This window comes from Tupaia chinensis, unplaced genomic scaffold (assembly GCF_000334495.1).
Source record: "Tupaia chinensis unplaced genomic scaffold, TupChi_1.0 Scaffold000671_2, whole genome shotgun sequence".
Taxonomy (NCBI): Eukaryota; Metazoa; Chordata; class Mammalia; order Scandentia; family Tupaiidae; genus Tupaia; species Tupaia belangeri.
This window is the reverse complement of record NW_006160194.1, coordinates 1,174,383-1,200,188: the sequence shown is the minus strand read 5'-3', so window position 1 is coordinate 1,200,188 and position 25,806 is coordinate 1,174,383. Positions and strand designations below refer to the sequence as shown.

The 25,806-nt window shown below is 54.0% G+C and overlaps 1 protein-coding gene across 13 annotated transcripts in view; it reads right to left on the bottom strand.

Annotated features, from left to right (window-relative positions):
- KLC1 (kinesin light chain 1) overlaps nt 1–5,335 on the bottom strand; it is a 42,161-nt gene extending 36,826 nt beyond the window's left edge. For all 13 annotated transcript variants that reach the window (XM_006160055.2, XM_006160059.2, XM_006160060.2 and 10 more), the window contains exons 1-2: nt 5,074–5,335; nt 3,422–3,652 (exon numbers count right to left, since the gene is read on the bottom strand). In XM_006160055.2, the coding sequence (XP_006160117.1) occupies nt 3,422–3,652; nt 5,074–5,334 (492 nt within the window). In that variant the 5' untranslated portion in view covers nt 5,335. The remainder of the gene's footprint in view (nt 1–3,421; nt 3,653–5,073) is intronic.
- Nucleotides 5,336–25,806: the final 20,471 nt, after the last annotated feature.

The following is a 25,806-nucleotide window of genomic DNA, read 5'->3' as shown; positions in this document are numbered from 1 at the left end:
AGGTGGTATGGTGGCTGGGGCACCAGATTCTTCATGGCCAGTGTGGTTCGAGCCTGGACCTAGCAGCACAAGGACCACACCGTGCGGTCGGGCATGCCCGAGACCCTACGAGCAGAGCAGGGCAGCAAGGGCTGCAGCGTGGCCTCCCGGGGGAGTTCCTTCCCCTCTTGGTCTTTCTCCAGTGAGCGCATGCACCCCGCGGCAGGAACATAAGCAGACAGACAGGTACTGTGGACAGAGCTATGCCCCCCAAAGGTCACTGAAGCCCTCACCCCGCTTAGATGGTCAGCCTCTGGGAGGAAGCAGGGTTAGCTCAGGTCACAGGAGTGGGACCCTGGGGGACGAGAGTCTGTTGCTGACGACAGAGACAATGTGGTCCGAGTACTCTAAGCGGATGGGGGCTCCCTGCTCTGGAGGCTCACGTCCACGAGCTTGTGCTCTGGGCTGCGGCCACACCCTGAAGCACGCCTCCACCTGCCAGCAGGCGGCACCGGGCGCTGAGTGCAGCACGACTGGAAGGGCCGTTCTGGGACCCGAATGCTTGGACGCTGGACACTCAGTCTCTACCAGCCCCAGAAGCAAGTCAGGGCTGCTTTTCTTTTATAGTTTTTTTCAGAGATTGTGGTCATCGGAGAGACAGACAGAAAGCGAGAAATCATCCCCCAGGAGGATGGCCATGCCACAATCCATTCTCCTCTTGGGATTTTGGGCACACATGAACACGCCTGGTGTGAGCTTTAAGCTGCCAGGCAGGACTCAAACCGTGGTCAACTACGCGGGAGTCCAGCAATGTAACCACTATGCAATCTTCCTGTCCCCAGGGCAGCTTTTCAATGGTTGCAGGTCTCTGCAGCACAAGCCACGCCTCTCCGGACCCCGGGGACCTGCCGCTCTTGCCTTTCTGTTGCTAGGGTCACGATGGCCTGAGCGGGTAAGAGAAACTCGGGTTACTCAGCTGACGATCTGGAGCGCCCGGACCGCACCTGGAGAGGGTCTCCTTGCTGGTGGGTGACATGGTGGGGGACAGGAGCTCGTTTCGTTCGCGCTTATAAACCCTCTGGGACTCGGTCCGGGGCCGCACCCTGATGCCTCCTCATTTCCCAATGGCCCCCACCTTCAGCACCACAATCGCATTCAGTCTCCAGTCCCCCGACACCTCACCAAATCCCAGCACACCAATCGGGGGACACATCCACAGCAGCGGTGCCTTAGAAGAAGAAATCCTAGGGCCAGCAGGTGGTGTGGTGGTTAAGGCACCAGATTCCCACATGGACAGCCGTGGCTTGAGTCCCAGACACGGTAGCTTGAAAATCACAACAAATAGGGCCGGCAGGTGGCATGGTGGTGAAGAACACTGGAACCTTCCGTGCCCAACTGTGGTTCAAGTCCTGGACCTGGAGGCTTGCTTTCTCACTTTCCCTCTCTCTGTCCCTCTCTGGTCAATTTAAAAATAAATAAATAAAGCTAAATAAAACAATTCTTTAAAAAAAAAATCACAAAAAATAAACAGGTAAATAGATAAATGTTAAAAAGAGAGAGTGGGCGTCAAGAACTTGCCCGCCTATCCACCAGGTGGGGCCGCAGCGAGGTGCAGCCTCTAGACGAGGCAAGCTGCCAGTCTGAGACGAGGACACGGGTAGGGTGGGCCTGCTGGTGCCGGGCGTGCACCTCTCAGGGGTCTCGGATGGAGCTCGGACGAGACGTGCACAGGCGAACTCTGGTTTACTGGTCATGGGCGTGCACACGCCTGGCACCACAGGCAAGAAAACGTGAGCTCCAAAAGCCTGTGGGTTCTGGACTGGCTCCTGCAGCGGGCAAGGGGCAGGGTGGACGCCTAGGGACATCCAAGTAAAGCCTCTGGTCTATTACCGGCCACACAGTCATGCGGGCATCCTGGTTTTGACAAATTTTCTTTTTTTCTTTAAAGAATTATTTTTATTTAACTTTATTTGTTATTTATTTCAATTTTACCAGAGAAGGACAGCGTGAGAGAGGGAGAGAGAGAGAGAGAGAGAGAGAAAGTGTGAAAGCAAGCTGCCAGGTCTAGGACTCAAACCATGGTCGTCCATGTAGGAGTCCAGCGCCCCTAACGACTGCGCCACCTGCTGCCCCCTTGACAAGTTATGGTTATGATGACCTTAGAGAAATGGGAAAAGCCTACAGGAATCCTCTCTACTATCTCACCAACTCTTCTGTCTATAATTATTCCAAAATAAAAAAGTTTTCTTAAAAAAGACGTTAATGGGGGACCAGCAGGTGGCATGGTGGCTAAGGTGCTGGACACTCCCACATGACCACCACAGTTTGAGTCCCGGACCTGGTGGCTTGCTTTCTCGCTGTCCCTCTCTTGCTCCCTCTCTCTGTGTCTCTTTCTGGTCAAATTTAAATAAAAGAATGAATCAATAAAATTAAATAAATCATTCTTTTAAAAGAAAGACATGAATGGAATCAGATATAAAAAGTAGATGAGAAATCATTAAGACTGGGATGACTACCTAGAGAGAGCCAATAGAAAAGGAAGCCAGTCTGGGACCACTAAATGGTGTAGCGATCATGTCACTGGGCTTCCACATGGTCGACCATAGTTTGAGTTCCAGATCCAGGAGCTTGAAACTCACCCCAGGCACTGCACGTGTGTGTGTGTGTGTGTGTGTGTGTGTGTGTGTGTGTGTGCCAAGATCCGGAGAGAAGAATGGAAGAGAAGGGACTGCAGGGTGGCCAAGCCCCCGGGGAGTGATCTCTTCCCACTATCTCTGTCTCTCTCTCTGGCACATGCCCACACTCAAAGGCAAAAACCTCTTAAAAAAAAAAGAAAAGAAAAGAAAAAAGAAAAAAAGAAAAGGAATACAGCCATGATGCGGAGGACCTGGACATTCCAGGAACAGAAACGAGCTGGCAAGGGAGGCTAAGGGGCACAAGAGGTGCCAGGAGAACCAAGGGTCACAGAGAAGGCTAGGGGAGCAAAAGCACCACCCGTCCGCGGCACAGGCTGGAAGCTGGGCTCCACATGGGGACCAGAGTTCGAAGCCCCAGCCTGGTCAGCTGAAGCCCCGGGCTGCAGGACTACAGGAAGGGGGTTGCCACATGACCAGCCCCTGGGGAGGTGCTCCTCTCACTGACGCACATACACACGTTCTACCAATAAATTTAAAAATCACAGTGACAGCACCATCAGCCACAGACGTGTCGGGCCCACTGAGGGCGCCGGGCAGCCTAGGGCAGTGGTGCTGGGTGGCTCAGCGTTCGGGTGTGGGGCTCTCGAGCTGCGGCGAGCGAGCCTCTGTGCGGGGCACCTCATGTTACAAAGCCGTCGTTTGATTTCTGACTGCTGTTCTAGAGAACTGCAGTTCACACACTGAGAATTTGGGGAGGCCCGGGCCCGCACCTGGCTGCGCTACCGCGGGTGCCCAGCACCACTCACCGACGGGGAGATGTCGTCGTCGTACTTCTTGAGCTGATTCATGAACTCCAGGTGCTTCTTCTCCTCCTCCAGTTGGGCCACCGACTGCTCGCTCTTCTGCAGCTTCTGCTGTGTGCTGGCCAGCTCGTCCCGCAGCCACTGGTTCTCCTGGCACAGACGGCGGACCTGGGCGCGCAGTTTCTGTTTCTCCGACTCCACGGCGTTCAGGTGGTTGGACAGGGCCATCATGACCTGCGCAGGACAGGAGTGCTCACTGCCCGGCTCGCCCAGCGCCCCGCGGCTGCTGCTCAGAGCACCGCAGGCGCGTCTGCAGCCGGCGCCCTTCACCTGCCCCAGATGGCGTGACGCATGACAAGGGCCACACCGGCTCCGCAGGTCCTAGGAGAATCTTCGCCTCTATTTGCAGACATCACAGTGTTGAGTATGTCCTGCTACCTAGACAGCCCAACCTACCTCCCCACGGGCCTTTGCCATGGTGAGGAGCAAGGCACAGTGTGGTCGGGGGGCCGGGGGTGGAGCTGGGGAGGGGCAGCTCCTCCTCAGCGCTCCCACAGAAGGGGGGCCGGTCAGCTGCCACCAAGAGCGACACCCCAGCACTGGGGCACGCCTGCGTCACGTGTCCACCGTTGGATCTGGTGGCCATGCCAGGGCGCTGCCTACATGTGTTCCCGAGCAGCTGCAAAGGCCACTGCGGGCCCCGAGGGCGGAGGTGAGGGCGGGCAGAGCTGGGGACAGCCAGCTGGCTTCTCTGGCCGCTCTGCGGGTCAGACAGCAGCCCTCCCCCCACCACACTGAAACCCTACGACCCTCCCAGGTTCAGACCCTGAAACTCCAGAGGCTGGGGCTTTCTTTCCTTCTTGTTTAAATCTTATCTGCTAAACCAAAAAAGTAAGTTCAAATTCACATCACCCCTCACTGGCAGGACCTGAGAGACCACAGGTTCGCAGTGTGCAAACAAGGACGAGGTGAGGACAACCCTGGGATGGGGAGGGCCACCTCCTTCTGAAAGCAAGCACTGCCCTGCAGCCCCCACACGCCCCGGGAAGTGAGGGACGAGGCTGAACCTGGCGAGGCCGTTTTACCTCAGGGCTGCTGGCAGAGCCGGGCATCAGCAGGGAGACGCGGATGCTTCTGGCTTGCCCTCTCGGCCTCCAGCAGGACAGCGAGGGGCCGCTGAGTGCTTTACTGGCTCCTCGTCCCCTCAGACTGGGCCCTGGGTCGCAGGCAGGCAGGACAGTGTGCCCTCTCACACCTCCCTGTGGCCACGGATGAACACGGGCCAAGAGCCCCGAGCATCTGCAAACCTGGAGGCCTCACGGGGAGGAGGCAGCCTCCTGGCCCTCCCCTACAGCGGAGTTGTGGGGGCTGGCTGCTGGGTGTGCCGCAGCGGGTCAAGGAGCCCCGGACGTGTCTAGGACAGCCTGCCTACGTGCTGGTCAGACCCGCTCCTGAGTGGCTCTCAGCCACTGCTTCTGTGTTCTGGTATAAGTGGCCAAGCCAAATCTTGAACGACACAAGGGGAACCTCTACTTTGACTGCGTAGTCCAGGGAAGCCCCACCAGTGGCAGCCTATGGGACCCACGTGAGCCACCCAACCGTGTGCCACTACTCGACAGACCCCTCCCCGCAGCTCACGCACGCTCCAGGCTCACCTGTGCCTCGCTCAGCCCGAGCTCCAGCATCTCCAGGGACTTGCGGATCATGCTGGACTTCTCCTCCACCAGGTTGCTCTCGTCATCCTTCTTCAGGCATTGCAGCGTCTCGAGCAGGCTCTGCAGGATGGAGTTGTGCTCGTTCTTCAGCGCCTCCAGCCCCTGGATCACCTGCTTGGTCTTGGAGATGATCTCGTCCTGCGTGAGCTTCTCCAGCTTGTCGTCCTTCACGTACACCATTGTGGACATGCTGTCGTGCATCCTGGGAGGGACCAAGCTCCCGTTACAGGCCGCACTCTGCCACCGCTCTCACCGAGGGCCACTTGGGAATGCTAATTTGCGCTTATGTGTGTGTGAATAAAACACATGTATTTCTTTTGTTGTTTTGGGGTTTTTATGGAAAGGATTTTTTTTTTTTTTTTTTTTTTTTTGCTATAGGGCGCGTGCGCTCACCGGAAAGGCAAGAGACAAACAGAGAGACAGAAAGTGAGAAACCACCCCCCGGGAGGATGGCCACACCCCAATCCCTTCTCCTCCATTCTCTTCTCAGGATCTTGGGCATTCACATGCACCCAGTGTGAGTTTAAGCCACCGGGTCCAGGACTCGAACAGCGGTCAACTACATGGGAGTCCTGCGACATAGCCATTACGCCAACTGCTGACGCCAACATATGTATTTGTAACTTAAGATCTGGAGATGATGGCAACCAGCAGGTGGCATGGTGGTTAAGGTGCTACACACTTCCATGTGGTCAACCATGGTTCAAGTCCCAAATCTGGTGGCTTGCTTTCTCACTTTCTCTCTCTCTCTCTCGCTCTCTCTCTGGTCAAATTAAAATAAATGAATGAATAAATAAAATTAAATAAATCATTATTTTTTCTTTCTTTTTGGAGAGTTTTTTTGCTATAGGGCGAGTGCACTCACCAGACAGACAAAGAGAGACAAAAAGCGAGAAATCACCCCCCAGGGGGGATAGCCACGTCGCAATCCCTTCTCCTCCATTCTCCTCTCGGGATCTTGGGCACGCACGCACACGTGCCCAGCGTGAGTTTAAGCCACCGGGTTCGGGACACAAACCGCAGTCGACTACGTGGGAGTCCAGCGACATAGCCATTACGCTAACTGCTGGTTCCCTAAATAATTCTTTTTAAAACAATCATTTAAAAGATCTGGAAATGCCATATGCTGAACTATTTCTGATTTTTCTCTCCTTTTATTTTTATTTTTATTTTTGGAGAGAGGTTTGATTTTTGTTTGTTTGTTTTTCTATAAGGCACATGCGCTCGCCAGAAACACACAGACAGAGAGACAGAAAGCGAGAAATCACCCCCCAGGGGGGATAGCCACGTCGCAATCCCTTCTCCTCCATTCTCCTCTCGGGATCTTGGGCACGCACGCACACGTGCCCAGCGTGAGTTTAAGCCACCGGGTTCGGGACACAAACCGCAGTCGACTACGTGGGAGTCCAGCAACATAGCCATTGCCGGTCCCAAAAGATGGAATTTCTTTAAAAACCCACAGAAGGGCCACCCCTGTTGCACAGCAGTGAGGTACATGCCTGGGGACAGACCTCCGCCCCCGCCAAGACTTGCAGGATCTCCAGGTTGTTCTGAGTAACCACAGCAAATTTTTATCATGCCTTTATTTCTAAAAAGAAAATAACCCTTCTCTTTAAGGTTTCTGTCACAGGTGCAGGCTCTTAACAGAGACAGAGAAAAAGTGAGCCACCCCAGACAGATGGCTAGACTGCAACCCTTCTCTGTTTCCCTCCTGAGGTCTTGGGCACGAATGCACTGGTGCTCAGAGTGACTTTCAAACCGCAGGGCCCGGGGCTTGACCCCTGGTCGGCCATGTGGGATCCAGTTGGCTTACCCCCCACTGGCCCTGAAAAGAACTCTATAAAGTCCCATTACCTGCTCCACGAGGGCAGAGGAACCTCGTGCTAAATCGCAGTCTACCTCTGGAGTAGGTTCCTGTACACAGGAGGCCCTGCACTGGGCCACACCTCTTAAAGTCGCTGCTCAACAGGCACGGCCACCACAGCCTGCTAGCTTTCAAGTCTCCGCATTTCCAGAAACCATGCATTCTGCTCTGTGCCTGAAGAGAGTCACCACCTAACGTGAGTGGACCAAAATAACCCTAAAACAATTTTTATTTTAACTTTTTAAAAAATGTGTTTTTAGGTCTTTGTCATAGGGTGTGTACATTCGCCAGAGAGGAGAGAAACAGATACAGGGAGAGGGAGCGCTCGCCCCCTGGGATGGCCTCGCCGCAATCCCTTCTCCTTCGCTCTCCGCTCGGGACTTTGGGCAGCATGCAACGTGTGACTCGCATGATTTTCAGCTGCTCGTCCGGGACTCGATCTGCAGCCGGGCATGTGGGAGTCTGGTGCCTTAACCACCATGTCACCTGCTGGTCTCAATTTTAACTTAATTTTTAAAAATTTTGCCAGAGGGTACATGTGCTTGCCAGAAAGAGACAGAGACACAGAGAGGAAAAAGGCAACCCCCATGAGGTGTTATCACACCCCAATCCCTTCTCCGTTTTCCATCTTGTTACCATTTGGGGCACACGGGTAGCAGGCATGTTTTTCAAGCTATCTGGGCCGGACTCGAACCACATGGCTAGCCTGTGCGATCCGGCTCCCTCAACCCCGAAGCCACCAGACTAGCCCTTACCTAACTTCAGAGCTTGTCCTGTCCCCATTACCTCAGGCAGTGACGGGTCTCTGCTGTCCTCACTGGGTAGCACAGTGGCTTCAAACGCACTTCCGCATACCTGACTCCCAATCACTGTCACACGCCACACTGGAAGGACAGACTGGGAACGGCAGGACAGACGAGTGTTCTGTGCCTAGACCTCTGACTAAGCCCTGCCTGTGGGAGATAAACGGTGCTGTCTCTCCTCTTTAAAGTTTATTGAGAGGGGGTTGGCAGGTGGCATGGTAGTTAAGGCACTGGACTCCCACATGGCTGACCATGGTTCAAGTCCTGGACCTGGCAGCTTGCTTTCTCACATTCTCTTTCTCATTAAAATTCTTAATTAATTAATTTTTTAAAATCTTCCAACAGTTTATTAAAAAAATGTAGACAATTTTTAAAAATCCCCACTTGGGACCAGCAGTTAGCGTAATGGCTATGTCGCTGAACTCCCATGTGGCCGACTGCAGTTCAAGTCCCAGACCCGGTGGCTTAAACTCATGCTGGGCGCGTGTGTATGCGTGCCCAAGATCCCAAGAGGAGAATGGAGGAGAAGGGATTGCGGAGTGGCCACCCCCCCGGTGGGTGATTTCTCGCTTTCTGTCTCTCTCTTTCTCTGTCTTTCTCGCGAGTGCACCGCCCTATAGCAAAAACCTCAAAAAAAAAAAAAAAAAAAAAACACTGTCATGAACATAAATTGAGGTTTTTCAGCCCTAGTATAAGCTGAATCAAAAAAAAAAGAAATAAAAAATCCAAGAGTGTATTAACAATTTTTTTCACTCATCTGCCACACTGACGGTGCAAATACAAATCTGGTCTAAACGTCCAGACCCTCAGGTATCACTGGACAGCTTTCTGTGTCGTCCATGCTGAGAGACGTGAAAGCTTACGGGCCAACGGCAGCAAAGGCACAGGCTTCAGAGCCGCCTCAGGAGGGCACTCACTATGCGCGCGGAGCCGCAGTGGGGGCGCTGACCACTGAGCACTTACACACAATAACGTCAAGTGCATTTTTTGAAAAATAAACTTTAGCAGAACAATCCTTAAAGATACAGCAGAGGGACAGGTGGTTACCAGTTTCAGGTATCAGCCAATTTTTGTTTCAGCCTCTTTGAATCCATGTGCTAAAATCTAAAATTGAGTTCCCTCTCCCTAAGCTGAGAGCTTCCTGTCATGTCAGTATCTATGTTATAAAGTAACGGAGACGTAGGTGAAATGTTTTTATTTAATTAATTTTTTTAAAAAAAGTTTCTTTCCTCCTTTCATCAGAGACAAATAAAAAGAGAAACACAAGCCCCCCCATAGGGTCTCAAGCCACCACCTGCCTGCAGCCTCCCCTCCCAGCTAGCCAGGAGCAGCGTGTGCACAGCACAGCACAGGCCGCCCCAGAAGCAAAGCCACCTCCCACAAGGCCCGGCTGGGAGGAACTGGGACATCATCCTTTTGTTCTGCGTTTGCCAGAGGGCACGTGTGCTTGCAGGAGAGAAGACAAAGACGGAAAGTAAGGAAGCTCGCCGAAGGAAGAAAATGCTACAATCCCCTTTCCTCCCGCTTCCTCTCGGATTTGGGGCATGCACACATGCACGGTGTGCTCTTTTTTTTTTTTTTTTGGAGAGGTTTTTGCTATAGGGCGCATGCGCTCGCCAGACAGACAGATAGAGACAGAGACAGAAAGCAAAAAATCACCCCCCAGGGGGGATGGTCACACCGCAATCCCTTCTCCTCCATTCTCCTCTCGGGATCTTGGGCACACACACACACACATACACACACACACACACACACACACATGTGCCCGGCGTCAGTTTTAAGCCACCGGGTCCGGGACGCGAACTGCGGTCAACTACACGGGAGTCCAGAGACATAGCCATTACGCCAACTGCTGGTTCCCGCACGGCGTGTTCTTCAAGTCCCAGTCTGGGACCTGGCCGTGCAGTGAGCCATGTGGGATCCAGCTCTAGCATGAACAGCTTTCACCTCTTGAGAGCAACACTGGAAGCAGGCAATCACGCAGGCCTGCGAACGTGGGGCAGAGAGCCATCCCGACCCAGACCGCGCACCCAGCCAGACCCTGATCAGCGGGGACAGCAGAAAAGCTGTTTTCAGACAAACGGCATCTCCACACACTCCTCCCCACACCCTGCCCGGCCTACTGCAAGGTGTGCACGACCAAGGAATCGGGTCAATCGAAGAGAGGCTGGGACACGGGACACAGGCCCGAGATGGGGCCCAGACGGGCAGGCACCCAAAGCTCGGCACCTCCCACCAAGGCTGGACTTGTGCTAGGTCTGAACAGCGGGAAAATAAGACCAAGATACTGAAAGGGAAGGAGGGTTGACCGGAGACCTGGGACCTGACCACGCAGCTCGGCGGGGGAACTTGGCCAAATCAAAACACGTCCCCTCCCTGGAGCTGCCGTGACACCCCGGATGCACAGGTGCGGCGAGGAAAAGGGGAGGGCCCTGAACGCCTCTGGTGGGAAGTCAGGAACTGGAAAACCATCCAGTAGCAAAAGAAGCACGCTACTTAGGAACAGTGCTGGTCGTGGAAATGTCCACATCTCACTTAGAAGAACTGAGACTGGCCAGGAAGTGATGTGGTGGTAGACCACGGTTCAAATCCTGCACCCAGAGCTTGAAACTGATGCCAGACGTGTGTGTGCATGCGTGTGCGTGTGTGTGCGCCCCAAATCCTGAGGGGACAGAGAAGGGACTGCAGCCTGGCCATCTCTCCTACGGGGTGATTTCTTTTCTGTCTCCCCGGCAAGCACATGCACCCTATGGAGTCAACAAAAAAATAATGAAAGGAAAAAGCGCACGTGCATCCTCACCACCCGAGCAAGGGCACACACCGCCGAATGGTGCCAGCCACGGCCACCTGGCTGGGCGCTGTGCAGGTTCCCCACTGTGAGCCTAACCACTCCACATCAGCTCCACCCCCAGGGGGCAAGGGTGAGGCAAGCCCAAGGGAGAGGGCGGTGGAGGTGGGCCTCCATCACTGTCACTCGGTTCTGCTGTAAGGGGGCCCTCTCTTCTCCGCCCCTCTCCTTATAGACAGGGACGCTGGCTTGGCAAGGGTGCGTGTACTTGCCACGGAGACAGAGAAACACAGGAAGGGGAGAAGTGGCCCAGAGTAGCAGACGCAAGGACGAAGCATCCTGGTGTCCCGGATGGGGTCCTGGTACAGAAGCGGATGTGAGGGACAAGCTGGCGTCAGCCGTACGGAGTGCAGTGCAGCTCCCCACAGTGCCTCGGTGGTCCCCACGGGCACACGGTACATGGAACGCGGGGTCCCAGCATTAGGGACATGGGGCAAGTCGGTGGCCGGCAACTTTTCTGTAAATCTAACCTATCCTAGAATTTAGGTTTTCAGTCTGCATACAAGAATGCAAAAAATACATGTATAATTTGATAAAAACAAAACTCAAACTGTACACATGTGGTGTCTACACTAAGAACTCACATCTGGGAACGATGCCCACAGTGCAATGGTTCAGAGGGCTGGATCCCACACGGCCCACCACGCAGTTCAAGTGGCTTGAGAAACACGCCAGAAGCATGTGTGTATGCCATGTGCGTGCGTGCATGTATACCCAAATACCGGCAGGGTGGAGAAATGGCCACGCCCCCCACAGGGTGCTTTTGTTAAAGGTGCACATTAAGAGCCAGGAGTCCCAGTATGCCGACAGAGGGGACATCTGACCACGCCAGACCCCTGGTACCAAGAGAGGAGATGCTATCTCACCGAGGTACGTGCCAACACCTAATTCCCACTGGGGCAACAAACGAACAGGCGGATAGTCCCCTGCAGGTGTCACGCCTCCCCAGTCCACACTGCGTGCGTGACAACTCATCCGAGTCCTCGCCTAATGGGAAAGTGCACGTGCAGATGGAAACCCATGGGTCGGACAGAGCAGCCAGCGACAGGGACAGAGCCCCTCCTGCCCACGGATGACAAGACACCAACATAAAGCATTCCCAGCACAGGTGTCCTACTCTGGCAGCTGCCCGCCCCCATGTCAGAGGCATATGGGTGTGTTTCTTTTCTGTTGAAAATCTTCACCTTCCTATTAAAAACCTCTTTTCCAGGGCTGGGAAGTGGTCGTTAAGATGCCGGATACATTGCTGGACTCCAAGGTAGTCGACCATGGGTCAAGTCCTGGACCCAACAGCTTAAAACTCACGCACTAAGGTGACTCAGCTCACCCTACCCAGAATAGCCCGGAACGCAGGCTCCCTCCACCCCCCCAGCCGAGTGTTCCGGTTTCAGTAACCACCTCATTGTGCGTACCCACATGCACTCACACACGCACTCACACACCAATGCTGCTGTGCACGCGCACACACTTCATGAGTCTGACAACTGACCAATAAGAAAGCACAACACAAGGGACCAGCAGATGGCGTAATGGCTAAGTCACTGAACTCCGACAAAGTTCACCTCAGTTCCAGTCCTGGACATGGCAGCTTAAAACTCAAGCTGGAGGGATCAGCAGTTAGCGTAGTGGCTGTGTGGCTGGACTCCCACGTAGTCAACCACGGTTTGCGTCCCGGACCCAGTGGCTTAAAACTCACGCCGGGCGCGTGTGCGTGCGTGCCCAAGATCCTGAGAGGAGAATGGAGGGGAAGGGATTGCGGCGTGGCCATCCCCCCGGGAGGTGATTTCTCGCTTTCTGTCTCTCTGTCTCTCCAGCAAGTGCACGCACCCTGTAGCAAAAATCTTTCTTAAAAAAAAAGAAAAAGAAAAAGAAAGCACCAACACCTGAGCAGGCAGTCTGGAGGCACAGGCTTCTTCTCAAGCCTCTAACTCAGAAAGGACCTGACGCTTCTGCCTCTATAAAGACAGACCTCAGGCCGAGACAAGGACAGGAATGCTGAAGACACCGAGTTCTTTACAAGACAGAAGCTAAGCTCGTTCTGGCTGGGACCATCGGTCAGCACCTAAAAATCGAGTCCCACGCACTAGAGTCTTGAGTGGGCTCTAGCTCACAGACTTGGCATTTGTCACACCAGATTATTAAGATACTCAAGTGTCCCTTTATTCTGCCCGTGACCTTATTCTCCATCTCTGCAGTCAGGGCCAGCAGGGATGGACTCCCACGTGGTCGACCACGGTTGGAGTCCTTGTCCCAGTGGGTTGAAACTCACATTGGCCACGTATACCAGCACGTTTAAAATCCCAAGAGGAAAATGGAGAGGAAACTGTGCGGCCATCCCCCTGGGGAGATTTCCCACTTTCTGTCTGTCTGTGTTTTTCCGGTGAGCACACATGCCCTATAGCAAAAATCTCAGAACAAAAGATGCTTAGCCTCTGGGCCAGCAGATGGCATGGTGGTTACGGGGCTGGACTGACTCCCGCATGGCCCACCATGGTTTGAGTCCTGGATTTGGCGGCCTGCTTTCTCATTTTCACTTCCCCCACCCCCTGTTAAGCGCGCGTGCCTTATGGCAAATTAGGAAGTAATGATGGGGCAGCAGGTGGCAGGGTGGTTAAGGGCACTGGACCCGCGGCCAGCCACAGTCCATGCCCTGACCTGGCGGCTGCTCCCTCACTCCCCCACTTTATCTACCTCTCTCGCTCTCGCTCTGTCCCTCTCTGCTCAAACTGAAATAAATGCATAAAGTTAAATAATTCTTTAAAACATAGTAAGAGTAATAAGTAAAATTAAATAATTATTTTTAAGAAAATGACCTGCTCGGCCTCCCTTGTGACCAATCACTGAGAACGCTGGCCCAGACGGTCCACTTGGCAACAGGCAGCTCGATGTCCCTCCTCTGTTTTTATGGCCAGAGACAGACGGGGAGGAGCGGCATCCGGCGGGGTGGTCACGCACAGTCCCTCCCCCAGTGCTCCATGCACACGCACCCAGGGTGCTTTTCAAGTCACTGGGCTGAGATCCGAGACTCAAGAGCGTGGAGGGCCCTACTCCTCAGCTGGGGGCCCAGTGGTACAATCTTCAGTAGTTTGACGAGTTCAACCACAACCTTCCCCCTTTCTCAAAAATCAGCAACAAAGCCCCCAAAGATCAGAGGAGAGTGGCGTCATCTTTGCAGCTCACACCCTGGTGTCACCAGGGAGGCCTAGCTGGGGGGGCTCATGGTGGTGACAAAGTGGACAAACCAAGCGCTTGGGAGCAACGTGCACAATGGGCATGAGGCGGCGTCCTCACCTGGGGTCGCGCTAGGGGGCACTGGCTTTACCGGGGGCTGGGCTGTCCACCTGGGGTCGCACTAGGGGGCACTGGCTTTACCGGGGGCTGGGCTGTCCACATGGGGTCGCACTAGGGGGCAATTACCATTGCCATTAACATTATTATATTAATCAGGATCAGTATATGGCATGATGGTTAGGACACTGGACTGCCATATGGCTGACCCTGGTCTGAGTCTTAGACATGGTGACTTGCTTTCTCATGTTCCTTCTCTCTTTCTCTGTCTCTCTGGTGAGTGCACATTAGCAAATTAAAATAATAATAACAATAAGAAAAAATTAAATAGGGACCAGCAGTTGGCGTAATAGCTATGTCGCTAGAATCCCATATAGTCGACCTTGATTCGAGTCCTGGACCAGTGGCTTAAACTCACACTGGACACGTGTGTGTGCATACCCAAGATCCTGAGAGGAGAATGGAGAAGAGATTGCACCATGGCCATCTCCCCCAGGGGGTGAGTTCTCACTTTCTGTCTCTCCCTGTCTTCCTGGCTAGTGCAACGTTCTGTAGCAAAAAACTCTCAAAAAAAGTCCACGTGGGGTCGCACTAGGGGGCACTGGCTTTACCGGGGGCTGGGCTGTCCACGTGGCTGAACTCCCACCTCACAAAGGATGGCAGGAAGTCGGCGGAGGGAGCGCCAGCTCCGGGGTGCAGTGTGGAGGACGGCCAAGAGAGAAAGCCGCTGGCCAGGCAGTTCTCGATGGCCCACAGAGTGCCCTCAGGAGAGGGGGACAAGCCAGTCAAGACTCAAGGTCTGCACCTTGCAAAGCTTCCAGCGATCGTCACACTGCAGGTGTGTGTCTGAACGCGTATGGGCCGAGACGGGGAGCCCCGTGCCTCGTGGCCAGCTGGGTCATGCCCACCTCACACCGAGAGGGCCCACAGAGCACCAGGCACACGGAGGGTCCTGACCGAGAGGGCCCAGCGCTGGAACCACCCAAGGTGCATTCAGGGAAGGAGACACGTTCTTGGGACTCAAGATTCAAGAGTGTGCTGTGGATTAAACGGGATGAATGTCAAAAAAAATATATCTGTAAGTGTTTGTGGTATGTGTGCTCACCAGAGAGACAGAGAGAGGGCAAACAAGAAACACCCCAGGAGGCATGGCCACACCGCGATCCTTGTCCTCCACTCCCCTCTTGGGATTTTTGGGCATACATGCACACGTGCCCAGCAAGATTTTCAAGTCGCCAGGTTCAGGACTCAAACTGCAGTCAGTCAAGTAGGAGTCCAGTGTCTTAACCCGTATGCCATCTGCTGGCCCCGAGTGTCAAAAACATTTAATTAAGGGAATGAGGCAGTACTTGCACCCTTGGTATATAGCCCACATCGAAAACACACACCCATGCAAAACACAGTCCAACAGACACGCCCTGTGCAACACACAGCCTGGACGTGTCCCAGCATAACTCGGACGCCGCGTGTGTCCAGGTAACCAAGGCCCACCAGGTGGGAGAGGACGAAATAGAGCCTCGAGGTTAAGGGAGCCAGAGCCCACAGGCCGCACGGCTGCAACTCCCTGGGGATGTGCGTGCCCAAAACAGCCAAAGGATGGAGAGATGAAGAAGGGCCGGCGGTGTGACTGTCCCACGGGCGCTTCCTCTCTGTCTCTCCCCGGCAAGTGCACCCTCTGGCATGTTTTAAAATGAGACTGAAGAGGGGACCAGCAGGTGGCGTGGTGGTTAAGGTGCTGGCCACTCCCACATGGTTGACTGCAGTTCGAGTCCCAGACCTGGCGGCTTCCTTTCTCCCTTTCCCTTGCTCTCTCTTTCTCTCTCTCTGTGTGCCTCTCTCTGGTCAAATTAAAATTAAATGAATGAATAAATATAGTTAAATAATAATTTTTTTAAAAAAAGTATTTAAAAGAAAATGAGACTGAAGAAAACAGTAACAATAAACTCCTCTTACCCAGCCAGCTACTGCGCACCCTTACCCAGGTGAGAATCGCCCTGTCCTGCCAAGAGATGGCGCCCATTACCTCCCGGGCGGAAGCTCGTCCCTGGGCCTGGAACGGAGAGGCAGCCCGGACAAAGCGCGCGCCGAGAAGACCGATCGGTCTCCTCCTCCTGCACGCTACCTCCTCCTAGCTGACCTCCTCCTCCAATCTAACCTGCACTGAGATCTCAGGAATACCCGGAATGGGCCAGTCCCACAGCCTGTGGTCCGAGGCCAAACCCCACATAGCTGACTGGACACGGCCTGAGTTCCGGAACCCTGGCCCAGGCAGCCTGAAAACACACCAGGTATGTGTGCATACCCCAAACCCCAACGAAATGGAGAAGAGGAGGAAGAGGGATGGGGTGTGACCACACCCCACTGGGGGTGTCTTCCTCTGCTTCTGTCTCACTGGTCTGGAAGGAGGCACGTACCCTCTGGCAATTTAAAAAAAGGAGTAAGCTGAATGAATAAATCTATGCTGCCCCAAGCCACCCAAACTATAAAGTAAAACTTAAAATGAGGGGCCAGCAGGTGGCATGGCAGTTAAAGCAGTTGGACCCCACATGGCCTACTACATAGTTCAAGTCCCAAGCGTGTGTGCCCAAAATCCCAAGAGGAGAATTGAGGAGAAGGGATTGCTGTGAGGGCATCCCCCCTTGGGGGTCATTCTCATTTTCTCTCTGTCTCTCTCTCACACGCACGTGTGCACACACCCTACAGCAAAACAAAACAAAAACTTAAAGTGGAAGACTCCATAACAATTGCATTTACTCTAAATTTGTCTCCATTCTAAAAACTGTAAATCAACAAGCTTCTACGTGCCCGTTGGGCTACTCGGTTGAGCTGCGCTTCTGGAACGGGGGAGACCGGCGGTCAGATGGAAGCCCTGTGGGGGCTTTTCCCCACAGCGTGTGCAGGGAGTGCGGTGGACTGTTTTGAAGTCGGCCACTTATGAGCTTCAAGCGCTAAGTCTACACTAGCCTAACACGCCGCCTGGTTCAGCTGTGTGCACGCCCTGGAAGGGTTTCCTTTCCCCTGGTGGAAACCCAAGGAGGCCTGTCCCGAACTGGGCTGAACTCAGGGACGAGACTTTCACACCAGAAGGCCGGACGGACGGGCCCCGGACGGGCCCCGGACGGGCCCCAGTCGGGCCAGTGGGGCACTGAGGACGCCCGATGTGCCAGGGACCGCAGGCCCATCCCTTGGGGGCACTGCAAGCACAAGACGCCACAGGAAAATGCCACAGGCCAACACAGAACACACTGCACCCACATGCACAGCGTTCCCCATGAGGCAAGAGCCACCCTGCCAGTCCTGGGCCGAGCACGTCATCTGGCCGCATCGTGATGAGGCGCTTTGGGCCACGGAGCGGGCGCACACGCAGGCGGCCCGGCTTCGTGGCATTTGGACCAAATGTGAAAACGCCCCAACTGCCCCGTAGGATGTGAGTGCTCAGGGTCGGAACCAGCTCCCTCCATGCCTACAAGGGGCAGTTAAGGAAAACTGGACAGGTCAGCTGTCTCGGGGAGAGGCAAGCGGAGCCGCCCACGGCCCCTTCACGCCTTCTGTAACATAAGCTCTCCAAAGGAACCTACTCTCTTTAGTTTAATTCTTTTACTTTTGCTAGAGGACATGAGCTTATGCTCACAGGAGATGAGAGACAGACACCCATCCTGCCCATCCCGGGACGACCATGCAAGCCCTCCTCTGTTCTCCTCTCGGGAGTTTGGGCCTACGTGCACACACGCCTGGCCTGCTTTTCAAGCTGTTAGGTCCGGACTAAACTGCGGAGTCAGCCATGTGGGATCCAGCACCTTCACCATCTCGCCACCTGCTGGCCCTCAACCCCATTTTTAATGGTATAAGAGCATAAAGAAATACCAGAGAACAGGACGATAGAAAAATAGAACCGAGGGGCTGGCAGGTGACGTGGTGGTTAAAGGTGCTGGACTAGCACATGGCAGACCGTGGTTCAGGTCCTAGACCTAGTGACTTGCGCACGCGCGCTCTCACTCTCTCTCTTTCTGTCTCTCTGGTCAAAATTGAAAAATAATAATAATAAATAATTTTTTTAATTAAAACTGGCGGGACCAGCAGTTAGCGTAATGGCTATGTCGCTGGACTCCCACGTAGTCAACCACGGTTCGCGTCCCAGACCCGGTGGCTTAAACTCACGCCGGGCGTGTGTGCGTGCCCAAGATCCCGAGAGGAGAATGGAGGAGAAGGGATTGCGGCATGACCATCCCCCCTGGGGGGTTATTTCTCACTTTCTGTCTCTCTGTCTGTCTCTGTCTGTCTGGCGAGTGCACGTGCCCTATAGTAAAAACCTCTCCAAAAAAAAAAAAATTAAAACTGGCAAAATGAACTTCATCAAAATATAAACCTACTGAGTTATTCAAAGGCACTGCCAAAAATAAATATGAGGTGATTTCAAGAAATTCATGGAGGGATCAGCAGGTGGTATAGTGGTTAAGGTGCTGGACTCTCACAAAGACGACTAGTTCCAGTCCTGGACCTGGCGGCTTGAAACACACTGGGTACGTGCATACGTGCCCCAAATCCCAAGAGATAGAGGAGAAGGGACTGTGGCGTGGCCATCCCCACAGGGGGTGATTTCTTGCTTTTTACCTCTGTTTCTCTGTCTCTCTGGTGAGTACACGTGCACTATACCAAAAATCTCTTTAAAAAAAAAGTTCATGGAGAAATGGAATTAAATTATATGACTATTCTGGTGCAAAACATTGCAAAATCCATGTGTAGTTTGTTTACAATATGCATTTCTATTAATTTTTTGGAAAACTCACAGGCCACAAATTGGGAAAATAATATTTGCAATGTGTACATCTGGTAAAGAACTTGCATTCAGAATATCTAAAAAAAAATAAACAAAAAAAACTCGTGGGACCAGCAGTTGGCACAATGGCTATGTCACTGGACTCCCATGTAGTTGACCATGGTTTGAGTCCCGGACCTTAAATTCACGCCGGGCATGTGTGCGTACATGCCCAAGATCCCGAGAGGAGAATGGAGGAGAAGGGACTGCGGTGTGGCCATCCCCCCAGGAGTTGATTGCTCGCTTTCTGTCTCTCTGTCCTTCTGGTGAGCGCACGCACCCTATAGCAAAACCTCTCCAAAAACAAAACAAAACAAAAAACTCTTACTCTTGGGGCCAGCAGGTAGCATGGTGGTTAAGGGCGCTGGACTCCCGCATGGTCAACCATGGTTCAAATCCCAGACCTGGGGGAACCAGCAGTTAGTGTAATGGCTATGTCGCTAGACTCCCACGTAGTCGACCGCGGTTCGTGTCCTGGACCCGGTGGCTTAAAACTCACGCCGGGCACGTGTGCGTGCGTGCCCAAGATCCCAAGAGGAGAATGGAGAAGGGATTGCGGCGTGACCATCCCCCCTGGGGATTTCTCGCTTTCTGTCTCTATGTCTCTCTCTGTCTGTCTGGCGAGCGCACGCGCCCTACAGTGAAAATCTCTCCAAAAAAAAAAAAAAAATCCCAGACCTGGCAGCTTGCTTTCTCACTTTCTCTCTCTCTCTCCCTGTCTGGTCAAATTTAAAAATAAACAAATACATTTAAATAAAATAATTCAAGAAAAAATAAAACTCCCACTCTCAATAATACAATAACAACTCAATATTTTAAGAGAGATATTTGTGCTATAGGGCACGTGCACACGCGAGAGACAGAGAGACAGAAAGCGAGCAGTCACCCCCCCAGGGGGATGGCCATGCTGCAATCCCTTCTCCTCTCGGGATCTTGGGCACGCATGAACACATGCTTGAAGCCGCGGGGTCCAGGCCTCGAAGCACGGTCAACTACGTGGAAGTCCGGCAATGCAACCAAACCACTAGGTCATCTGCTGTTCCTGAGAACTCAGTTTTTTAAATAGGCAAAGCCTTAACAGAAGTGATACCTCCGGGCAGCAGACATGCAAGACAACAGTGTGAAGTAACTGTCACCTGAGCCCTCAGGGAGACGCAGGTTAAACAGCACAGGCCCACTGCCAGCCCCCAGAATGACTATGACAGGAAGCAGGCAGGAGCAGGGGCAGAGCCAGAGACGGGTGGGGCGCCAGGACACTCACGCTGCAGGAGGGAGTGCAAGACGTAACAAGCACTTCAGAAAACTGGCAGTTTCCTTAAAAATGAATCACAGTGTGGCCACCCTAGGAGCAGTCCCACTCCCAGGTGCTGATCCAAAGGAAATGCGTGCACTGGAGTTGCATGGGAAGGCCCGGGCTGTGGGGCCTGGGTGGCCCGGGTGTGCCTGAGCCTGGTTGGCTACAGGGCTGGTGGTGGGGATGCAGTGTGCCAAGACCTGTTGGGGGTGCTCCTCTCTCTCTCTCCGTCTCTCTCTCTCGCGCACACACACACACACACACACACACACAGAAGAAAAATACAATTTTTAGAGGCCAGCAGGTGACATAGTGGCCTACTGTGGTTCAAGTCCCAGACCTGGTGGTTTGCTGTCTCACTTTCCCTCTCTCTCTCTCTCTCTCTGTCCATTTCTGGTCAAACTAAAATAAATAAATAAATAAATAAAGTTAAATAAAAAGAATTCTTTTTTTAAAAATAATTACTTTCATTTGTTACTAATTTTTAGAGAATTATTTTATTATTTAATTTTATTTATTTATTTTAATTTGACCAGAGAGGAACAGAATGAAAGCGAGAGAGAGAGAAAGCAAACTGCCAGGTCCAGGACTCGAACCGTGGTCAGCCATGTGGGAGTGCCAACACCTTAACCACCACACCACCCGCCGGCCCGTTGTTATTATTTTTAAATTTGACCAGAGAGAGAGAAAGGGAGAAAGCAAGCTGCTAGGTCTGGGACTTGAACTGCCATTAGCCACATGGGAATTCAGTACCTTTAACCACCATGCCACTTGCCGGCCCCAATAAAATAAGTATCTAAAAAAAAAGGAAAGAAAGTTACACTGGGAGCATGGGCATGCATGCCCTAAGTCCCAGGAGGGGGATGAAGAAGGCATTGCTGCCTGGCCATCCCCTGGGGGGTGATGTCTCACTTTCCCTGTCACTGTCTACCTACAGCAGACACAGGTGCCCTCTGGCAAGAACCTTAGAAAGATAAATAAATCACTGAACAAACTGAGGATTCACACCATCGGGGCCAGCGGGTGGCATGTGGCTAAGGCAGCTGCACCCACACAGCCCACTGCATAGTCCGAATCCCAGACTGGTGACTTGAAAACAGGCCAGGCACAAGTCCACGCCTACCTGAAACCCTGGAACAAGAGTGGACGGGAAGGGAGAGGACTGCAGCATGCCACCTTCCCTGGGGCGATCTCATCTGCCCTCTCCGGCAGGCGCACATGCCCTACGGGTTTGGCCGTCCGAGATGGGGGGTGGGGGTCGGAGTGCCGAGCGAGGCAGCCCCTCTGTGGCTCTGATGACAGGAGGCAGCCTCAGCAACCCCGGGAGCCCAAGGTGGCCCAAGGACAGCAGGCACCCATCCTGCCACCGAAGAACTGGATTCTGGCACCGCAGAGCTCACAAGAGCGCAGAGCTCGGTGAGAGCTGACGGCACGCACCGCGGCCACGAGACCTGGACAGACCAGCTAAGCCGTGCAATGACAGGCGACCGGTGGGCACGAGAGCACTTCCGGCTAGGTTTGTAGTAACTCGTTCTACAGTAAGGAGTAGTAGTAGGTCTGCTTTTCTATGCAAAAATGCATCACGACTTTCCAGACAAGCCAAAAAGGAAAATATCATACTAGCAAATCAGAGCTGAACGGCTCGCACAAGAAAGAATAACGGAAACGAAGAAGAACCCTGAGGACACCAGGCTGAATGAGGCCAGCCGGTCGTAACAAGACCGACTGATGGCACCACTCTTGGAGGCCAAATCGCAGAGACAGAGAGGGGGTGGGCCTCTCCAGCAGCGTTGCAGCAGTTAAGGGAGCTGGGTCCCACATGACAAACCCTGCAGATCGAATCCCGGTCCTGGTGGCTCAAATAACACGCTGGGCCTGTGCACTCAAAATCCGGACGGGACGGGACGCGCGATGGAGGTGGGGCTGCGGTGGGACCACGCCCTATCAGGGAGCCTCCCTCTCCCTCTCTCTGGCAAGCACACACACCCTTGGCTTCTTTTACAAAATAGACCAGTAGGGGACCCGCAGTTAGCATAACGGCTATGTTGCTGGACTCCGATGCAGTTGACCGCAGTTCAAGTCTTGGACCCGGTGGCTTAAACAAACGCCGGGCGCGTATGCGTGCGTGCCCAAAATCCTGAGGAGCATGGAGAAGCGATTGCGGTGTGGCCATCCCCCCTGGGGGGTGATTTCTCACTTTCTGTCTTTCTGTCTGTCTCTGTCTCTCTGGCGAGTGCACAAGCCCTATAGCACAAACCTCTCCCAAAAAAAACTAGACCAGTAGGAGGAGGAAGGGGAGGGCACCAGTGCTGGGAACAGTCTCAGGGCTGTGGAGGAAGGCGGTCCAGAGACGCCGCGCACCGCTAAGAGCACACTCACGCGTGGCTAAGGGCGAGCTGTGCAGCAGAGGCAGCCTCGGGACTGCCACAAACGTGTCAAGTGTGGCGTAGTTCCGTAAGGGGTGCCCAGCACCTGGACGCAGAGACTGGGGTGGGAATCCCGCCTTCACAGCGAGGCCACATGGCGCGGTGAGCCCCCAACCCACGGCCCGGCCAGCAGCATCCACCTTACACGACTGCAGGACAGTGCCCGGTTTACCCTGAGGCACAGGGACGCTGCAGGACACATGCGCACTCACTGACACACACGGACCCACCTCTCCTGCTCATGATGGCATGATGGCACACCACACGTGTTCAAAACCTACACCCGGGGTGCTTCCAGATCTCAACACTCTTGTCTCAGTCCAGGCTTATCTGGGTCCACAGGCATGAGCCTCCAGCCCGGCTTGTTTTTAGAGTGGGTCAGGAACTGGATGCAGGCCGCCCACGTGCCATGCCTTGGCTAAGCCCGTAGTTCGTCTCTGAGCGGCAATGAGCTGGTGGCATCTCTGGGAAACCGGGAAGGCCCTTGGTGATCGCCTCAACGCCAAATCCAAGAGACTTCGTCCAGCTCTCCCCGACCAAGCCCATGTGCCCTGAGCTCGTCCTCCCCTGGACCTCGGGCACCAGACACAGCACCTCGACAAGATGCCATCTCTCAGACAGAAGTTCTCACTGCGGGGGAAGAACAACTCCCAGGGCCTGGCCCCTTCTCCTTTCTCCCCCCTTCTCCATCCAGCAGGTCTCTGGGTATGCCTGCACACGCCCTGCCTGTCCCTCAAGCCACCAAGGCCGAGATCTGAGCTGCAGTGGGCCCCATGGGATCTGGCTCCCTCGGAACAGCCCCGCCCCACAACCCCGCAGGGCCAGCCCCCACTCGGACGGCCCAGCAGACCTGCATCTCCGACACCTACCAGTCCACCCAGCTGGCCCACGTGTTTAACATGTGCAAAGTCAAGCTCACGTCTCGTCCTCCTCCCATTCCCCCTATCTCGGGAGGTATCGACGGCTGGCCAGCGAGTCTGGCCAGTAAAGGGGGGGGGTCAGGAGGAGGATGGGGGAGGGACTGCACAGTCGCCATCCCTGGGGTGACCTCTCACTGTCTGTCTCTCTGGCAAGTGCACAAGCCCTACAGCAAAAACCTAAAAACGAAGAGAGGGAGCCACCTGGATGTGTCCGTCCAGCAGACAGTACCGAGTGCCTAGCACGGCCAGGCACCACAGGACAGACACACCCACCCTGAGAGTCGGGAGGAGGTGGGACAGGAACACATCTAAAATGATTAAGTAAAATAATACATACTTTATTTTAGTTACTCATTGATTTTATTTTAATTTGACCAGAAAGAGACAGACAGACAGAGAGGGAAACTGAGAAAGCAAGCCGCCAGGCCTAGGACTTGAACCATGGTCAGCCATCTGGGAGTGTCCAGCACCTTACCTGCTGGCCCCCATATTTTAGATTGCTGAGAAGTGCTCAGGAGAGGATCCCACAGGGCAGGGCTAAAGGGGCTCGTGAGAAGGGAGGACACGCCCATCTCAAAGCCCAGACCGCAGGGTGTGCCTAGGATGAGGGACCGGGCGGCTGGGGAGCATGCGTAGAGCACCCTGGCCCAAACCTCAGCAGAGGAGCGACATGACCAACCTGCCAGCAGGACCGCAAGCACGGGTGTCCACCCAGGCCACTCCTCCCCTCCCAAGCCCACTGCAGCCCGATAGCACCCCTCCGCTCCTGCTCCAGCTGCCCCCCCACCCCCGTGCCTACTGTCACTGCCCTAACCCAGGGACTGCCAGTGCTCCTTTGGGGCCAATGGCTTCCTGCGGAGGCGCATTCCAGTTCAGCACTGCCAAGGCTCTGCGTGTCACCTGGCTCTTTGGTGCCCTCCAGCCCTACCTGGAACCTCGGGTGTCTCACCCAGGCCTGTCCTCATCTCTTGTGCCCACCCTCGCCCTACCCTGCTGCTGCTTCCCTCCCAAGAGACGACCCCGCCATCCCATCACTGGACAATTCCTACTTTTCTTCAAGGCTGTGCGAAGAAGCGCCTCACCAGCGATGTGGCCTCATCTGAGCTGCCTGTCTGCTAAGCCGTGCCCAGAGGACCGCGCCCAGAACCCGCCACCGAGTTCCCAGCAGACACGTAAGACCACACCACGCCTGCACAACCATAATGGCTAGTCGTTTCCATTCCATGACCTGGAATTTGACAGTAGAACTTCCCCCGTTTGGGACCAGCCGATGGCGTAATGGTTCCATTCCGGACTCCCACATGGCCGACGGCAGCTCAAGTTCCAGACTCGGCAGCTTGAACCTCATGCTGGGTGCCGGTGTGGCTGTGCAGGCGTGCCCCAAGTCCAGAGAGGAGAATGGAGAAAGGACTGCAGTGCGGCCATCCTCCCTGGGAGTGATTTCTCACTTTCTCTCTGCCTCTCCAGAGAGCACGTGCCCTGTAGCAAAAACTCGAAAAAAAAAAAAAAAAACTTCCCGTGTTTTCTTGTTTCGGATGTCACTGATCACTTTTGTTAAATAAAGTACTGATTCTTACATGCCACGTATCTACTGAGAATATCTGCAGCTCACACTAACCCTACATTTCCTCCAACTTTTGGCTTTTCGTTTCTAGTTTTCTCACACATTTATGTTTTAAGATTGTTTATAGCCTATGCAGAAAGTTACACTGAGGACCAGCAGGTGACATGGTGGTTAAGGCCATGTGGGATCACATGCCTACTGCATGGTTTGAGTCAAGGACCCAGTGACTTTAAAAACATGTTGGGCACGTGTGCATGCGTGCCCCCAAAAATCTCGAGAGCAAAATGAAGGAGAAGGGACTGTAGTGTGGCCATGCCCCGGGGTGGAGGGGGTGCTTTCTCTCTCTCCCTGTCTGAGGAGTGCACACACCCTCTAACGAATTAAGAAAAAAGGATTTAAAGAATTTTTAAGAATGAGTGCACCTTGGCTGTTTTTCAACATTATGAAACGTGCGTAAGTATGCAGAAGTCTTCAGGGTAGAAAGTGAAGACACCATGCAGCTGCCTGGGCACACCCTCCTCGCACCTCTGCATGCCGCTACAACCCCCAAGCAGCGCCAACTGCCAAGCAAGGAGAGTGGGCCCAGGCGGCGCACTGAGGTTGCCCGGGTGGGGCCTCTGGGCTGAGTGGCACCTCAGGCTGGGCTGCAACATGATGCAGCAGCCTTCACATCTGACAGGTGTGCTCCCGAGGGCCACCCGGGAAGCCACCACCAATGTCCCACCACACTGCAGCCAGGCGGCCAAAGAAGCCCATCACAACCTGATCTGACTGGGAGCCTGCAGGGGTGGGACACTGACAACGCCCTGGGCCCGATCAATGGCTTAGTCATGCTGCACAGAAGGCT